The sequence below is a fragment of the Nymphaea colorata genome, chromosome 9 (assembly GCF_008831285.2).
Source record: "Nymphaea colorata isolate Beijing-Zhang1983 chromosome 9, ASM883128v2, whole genome shotgun sequence".
NCBI classification, from domain to species: domain Eukaryota; kingdom Viridiplantae; phylum Streptophyta; class Magnoliopsida; order Nymphaeales; family Nymphaeaceae; genus Nymphaea; species Nymphaea colorata.
In genome coordinates, this window is record NC_045146.1 from 24680572 (window position 1) to 24686571 (window position 6000).

General features: G+C 42.1%; 1 protein-coding gene across 2 annotated transcripts; it reads right to left on the reverse strand.

Annotated features, from left to right (window-relative positions):
• Positions 1–912: 912 nt before the first annotated feature.
• Positions 913–6000, reverse strand: LOC116260810 (acyl-CoA-binding domain-containing protein 3). Of its 2 annotated transcripts, XR_004174174.2 has the most exons (6): positions 4768–6000; positions 4125–4230; positions 3932–4026; positions 2822–2910; positions 1667–1752; positions 913–1193 (listed from the first exon to the last, which is right to left on the reverse strand). XR_004174174.2 is itself a non-coding variant. In XM_031639313.2 (5 exons), the coding sequence occupies exons 1-5, from the start codon at positions 5760–5762 to the stop codon at positions 1165–1167; spliced, it is 1314 nt and encodes a 437-aa protein (XP_031495173.1). In that variant the 5' UTR covers positions 5763–5997; the 3' UTR covers positions 913–1164. The 2 variants fall into 2 exon arrangements, 1 of the variants encoding a protein (XP_031495173.1); XM_031639313.2 differs by lacking the exon at positions 1667–1752 and having other exon boundaries at positions 4768–5997.

The window sequence follows — 6000 nt, forward strand, 5'->3', positions numbered from 1 at the left end:
GTATTCGGCTGCTCTGTTTGGTTTGCAGATGAGTCCAATTGCTTCGTTCAGTTTCCGGTTTTCAACGGACGACAGGCATGCGAAACCAGGACTCTGGTGTCAAAACGATACGTTAATCGTGTTTGCATTGTTGAAACATGAGATCAAGCATATGGCTTTTCACCACGGAACGCCACCATCGTCCTATGAACATTACAGCCTTCAATATTTATATGATGTTATTTGCTCTTTATATACTAAATATCGCCAACATTAAATCTAGATTTTATATAATCACAGTCAGATGTGATAAAGATGGACAATCTTATCGATGCTCGCAACATCAGCTTTACTCTTATCAACAGCATAATCTTAATAACCTCATTTTTATTCGCCATTATCTTCTTTGCACTATTTTCCTTAAACAATTACAATTTAATTACTTCCCTTAATGATGGCATAAATATAGTTCTCATGCATTTCACGAAAATGATTGGACTTGAGGTCCTGAGGAAGTTACGCAAACTTTTATTAAAACCTTCATGTTTTCCTTAACAGAAAAGTCACAGATGTGCTTTTGCGATGTAAAGTTTCAAGAACATTATTCCATTTGATTAACAGAAAATATCCTGAAGATATTTTCACCCTAATCCGAATCGAACAAACGATCAAATACGTGGCACCATCAACGAGTTACAAAACACCATTTTACAACAGAATTAGAACAATCACGCAACCACAAGATGCAATGGCGAACGCCATAGCCATGAAACTTCACACAAGAGAAGCTTCTTTTACCCGCAGAAATGAACGGGAGTGCCTAACAATGTAAGGCAAGTAGTTTCTGTAACTTTAGGATTTTCACTTAGCCATTTCGATCAGCAGTTGGTTCCCTAAAATGACAAACCAAGATGCTGCTTCAAGCAATATGTGTAATCAATAAATCTGATTTTCCTGAGAAAGAGAGCACGTATATTCATAATCACATGCATAACACCAATCAGTTGCTTCCAGAATTATGTCCTGGAGGTTATTAACTTGGAACAAACTAGACCATGTACACAATACCACAATTATCAACACTTTGACATACCATGCAGATAGGCATGGGTTGTTATCCTTGACGAATACTCCAGGGCCTCAGAGAGTCCAGAAACCAGGCAGTGTCCTCAAGGCTGGGAATGATTAGACTGAAGAAGAATCTACTGCATGCTCTGAAAAATCAATACCAGAACAAATGAAAACCAAAGGAAATGTAGGGTCAAACAAAACCAAAACTAGAACCAACAATCGACAAAAGAAAAGGTAAGAGAGTGGGAAAGAGGCCTATTTGTCTTCACGCACCCCACTATTGTCAGAGTTGACTAGGCCTGGCGTAGAGAGAGCCAAGCACCGAACCCAAATTTGGTACCCATATGAATGATTTAGAGCATATCGACAAACTACAGTAACACAAGGATCATATAGCCTATGTTTATGTTGTACTTGATGGAAGCATGCAACTCGACCAACATCAAAAGCCACAAATGCATATGGTTATAAGACTGTGTATCAGCCATATATCATGTAGCTTTTATCAGTACATCAATTTTTATTTTCTAAAAGCTTAATAACTAAAATCTCTAGAAAGTATAAACAGATAAAAACAAACACCTAAGCACTACCACACCAGAGGTGAGCATCTTACCGATGCCATAACTGGCTAATTGCTGTGCAGTAAAACTTTAAAGTTGTTATCTATCTAAGATCTCGTATATCTCAAGATCAACTGGCCTACACACACACACACAGAGAGAGATTAAAAAAGGAATAATCAGAAAAAATTGCACTGAAAGCCAAACTCTGTTGTTTAAAGTCCTCCCTATGGCATCATAGCAATGGCCAATAATACGATCACAAACAGTTCAGTAGCTGATCTTCAATTTTTCATTGTTAGCAATTTCAGTATGTGAAGCTAATTAAATCTCCACAATGAACTTGCCCGGTGTGGAAAACCGACTGAAGTAAACGAGTAAAGGCTGGTGCTGGATGGTGTAATGATCCCGGCACAGAGGTTCGCTTACCCCTCCTCAGCCACCAGCCCCACCATGCTTGCTGGCCATGTCTCGGCCAGCTGGCCAGCCAAATTTGGCTCAATCATCGTGCTAATGACTTCAACTTGTAGCCTACACATGGTTGCCATTAACGTTATGGTGATGCAGGTATCGACATGGCAATTTACAAGAGGTGGGCACGAGGTTATGGCAAGGTATGTGTGCCCATTCACAAAAAAATCAAAATTTGAAGCAAAATTATGGTTGTGTCGCAAATTATGTCATCTTCATAGTTCATATGCAGCTCATAAATATAACCATACAGCAGAATTTGCTTAAAAGATAGAAAAGTAAATCATTAAAAAAGTAAAACATACCCCAGGTGTATCTGCGTACCCCTACCTGTGTATTGGTACTGGTACTCCAGGGTTTCCTAGGCACCCATGTGACTTAGTATTGGAGCAATGTAACTTGACAATGGACCGCAAGCAAAATAATGTGATGGAGCCATAACTTAGTGGTCCCACGTAAGACATCAGTATTCAAAATTTGTTTGAGACTGGAAATGGGAAAAGAAAAGGCAGGACAGAAAGAGTGGCAACCAACATTGGGAGATAACACATGAACAATGACCATCACAGTATACAAAGCCTAGGAAAAGAAGAGGAATACAATAGGGTAATACAACAACCAGTCCTTGATGTTGTGAATATGTTGCAAAATAAATTTATTAATATTTTGAATAAGAGCTGAACTTTAAGAGATGTAAAGCGTCGGACAATTCTTCCTTCAAATTCTGTTTTTCTTACCAGGTGAATCCATATGACTGCTCCTTTCTGTGAACTTTAACACAGGAGAATCAGTGCCTCCAACATTGCATGCGTGAACGTTTACCTTTCTGCAAATAAAAAGTAGCTGCTTTTACAATATATATTATGTTGGCAGAAAAGGAAGTACATCCTAGGTGAAAAGAAAAGACAAGCAACAATTGGGTAAGCTATAAGGCATAGAAGACACAAGAAACAACAATTTGTGAAGGTACAAGCTAACTATTTAAACTGCTGCTCCCCATAAAGCCTGACAGGATCTAAAGCTTTTGAATGGATAAACTAGCAAAAAAAAAAGACAAACAAAGAACCTTATTGTTAAGGTCACCAATGAACTGAATCATACCATGATCAAGAAGAAGCAACACATAACTTGAGATAAAGAAAACACAAACCTCATCTTCTAAAATTCAATGATTTCCAAGGTCTTAGATGCATCTACTGCTCATGTAAAAATGAAATGCCAAGACATGTTCCAATGCTACAAAAAACTAATTTCAATCTCTTCAGGCCATGATTCATCTATGATCATATGAAGAACAAGTAATTTTTTCAAAACCAACAAAAATGAATGCACGTTACACCAATGCCTTTACTTCACAAAGTAGCATTGTAAATGAATGCAGGTATACTCAGACAACTATAATTGCGGGTACAAAAAGGGATGATAGCAATAGGCCAATGTTGCTCATAGAAAACAAATTAGGGCATATCCAACTTTTGTAATGTCCAGACTTCAAGTGCAAGACAGACCATTCTACCACAGGAACAGTATCGCTTAAATTTCATCATTACAACTGTTTCAGTTATTCTTGTACTTGACACACCAAACATATAGACGATTGCCCACTAGGCTGAAAGTCAAAGCTAGTGTTTCCTAGCCCTGGTTAGTTGCCCTTGTGCAAGAGATGAGATCCAGAAAGTTAGCCACCAATTTCAACTAAATGTCTTCAAACACAACATTGACAAATCCTTTTAAGATTCGTATAATTTATATAAAGCTCCATATAGGCGCAACTAAACCTGTATTCATCCATGGTATAGCAGTGCAGGCATACGAATGACAAGAACAAGGGCTTTCCATGAACTTACCTTTGGGCATCTAAGATTGTGTTGTGACCTGTAGATGAGCTTGAATCTGGAGTTGCCAGTACAGGTGCTACCATTCCATCATAGTCTTGATTCCCCTGAATCAACAAGGTGTGAAAATGCTGATCTTGCATTTCCCATTAGAAAATAAAAGTAACTAGCTACAACATTCTTTAAAGAAACACTTGCAACCTACCAGTGATACTGAGGCTCTCCACTCGGGAATGCTTTCAGAAAGAAGTGCAATATACTGCTCCATTGCCATCTCCGGACTTATGCTCCCCACCTTTTGCCAAGCATTCCTTGCACACGTAACCAGTGTCCTCCATCACTCAAAGATCGCAGCTCTCTACCCTGTTAGTATGACTAGCAATCAAACTACACCCTAAAATGTAGGGTAAATAACCCCCTACACATCCCCTGGCTGTCCAACGTCAAATGGAGATAGTGTTGCCAATGCCAAATAGGACAAGCTCACCACCTAATACACATTACATTTAGCTCCCATTTGTCCTATACCTATCGTAGACGCTTACAGCGTCAGCTATGAATGACAGGTGTCTTCTTTAATGACGTTTGAATCCCACCAAACGGCAGAAAAGGAGATGGAGGAAGATGATGAAATGGGAGAAATCATCATCTAAGAAAGAGTATAAAGAATCGGCAGAATCCATCCAGATAATGGTAATACACTTCGAAAACTTTCATCCTATCCCTTCTATTTATCGAGGTTATCTATAAAAAACTGTACCTGGTTGCACTATAGATATCGCTACCTCGCAAGGAACGCAGTAAAAAGTAGGAATTTAAAGAGAACAAGAGGTATTAGTAGTTAATACCACTTTGCACGAGCACCCGGCTTCAGTGCCGAGGGCGAAGACTCATAGCAGGGCCCTTCTGTGGCCGCCTTCTGCAGCCCGTACAGTTGCATTTGAACATCGTTTTCCAACTTGGATAACATCTCGTTGCCGTTGGGAGAAGCAATGAACCTCTCTGCAACACTGAATTGCTTAGACACTTCGCTTCTCTCGATCCCTTCCCAATCCTCCTCGTCACTAATCTCTCCTCCCTGCCCATGTGCTTCAGACTCTCCTGCTTCACCCTTCTTGCCGCTTCCTTCCTTTTCTTCGGCCTCCTTCGGCGATTCGAGATCAAATTCACGAGCAACATTCGGCTGCTTCTCTGCAGTTTCTTCTTTGCAAACGTCCGTCGTTCCAATCTCGCGCAGTTCACCAGCTACAGACTTGTCACCACGATCCTCTGTCTCCATCATCTCCGCCGACAACGCAGGTGGGGATTGTCCTCCCTTGGTTTGCTCTTCGACCGCCAATTTTTCTTCACTAATCACATCCGAAGGTGAAGAAGCCAACTCCGACACGTGACCCCCAAGGACATCCCGCTTCTCCTCCTCCTCTAGTGCGACGACCCCGCCCTTCTCCTCCTCCGCGTCTCCCCCCTCGAAAACCCGTTGCAAACCACAACCTTCACCCCCTCCGGTCCCGAATTCCGGCAACTCACGAACCACCACCGTCTCCGTCGTCTCCCTCACCCCCTCGTATACAACGTCCCCAAACCTCGCCGCCTCCTTCTCCTCCTTCGCGAATTCAAGAGCCGCCACCTGGCGGCTCTCACCTCCTTCCAACGTCGCCGGGACCGTTTCCATAGCACGACCGAACAGCCTCTCTCCAACCACTGCGGGCAGATCATCGTCAGTCGTGGTCTGCTTCCGGGTCTCCTTGTCGGAGTCCGCGGCCACAGAGACGAGCTTCGCGAGGAGGAAAGCGAACAGGAGGGAGAAGAAGGCCGTCAGAAAAATCTCCTGCAACACCTCCATCTCTCTCTCTCTCTCTCTGTCAACAAGACGTGGGGAGGAAGAGAAAGAAAGGAAGGGAAGGAAAATAGTGAAGGGGAGGTTGAAGTCGGGTGAGAAGTGCTAGGAGCAAAGCATATTCTCTTGCGCTTTGTACCTCTCCTGCAGGAAGTTTTAGAGAGAGAGAGAGAGGGACTATTCCGCCACCTCCTTTTGATCGGACGGCGATTGATGGGGAGAGAGAGGAGGCAATTAGAGAGCG

Excerpts from the sequence above, each read along its gene's own strand:
- LOC116260810 (XM_031639313.2), bottom strand. The coding sequence starts at position 5,762 with ATGGAGGTGTTGCAGGAGATTTTTCTGACGGCCTTCTTCTCCCTCCTG. Across the intron at positions 4,231-4,767 it reads CCGGGTGCTCGTGCAAAGTG|GAATGCTTGGCAAAAGGTGG; the intron begins GTATTAACTACT and ends TACGTGTGCAAG. Across the intron at positions 2,911-3,931 it reads ACAATCTTAGATGCCCAAAG|AAAGGTAAACGTTCACGCAT; the intron begins GTAAGTTCATGG and ends TTTTATTTGCAG.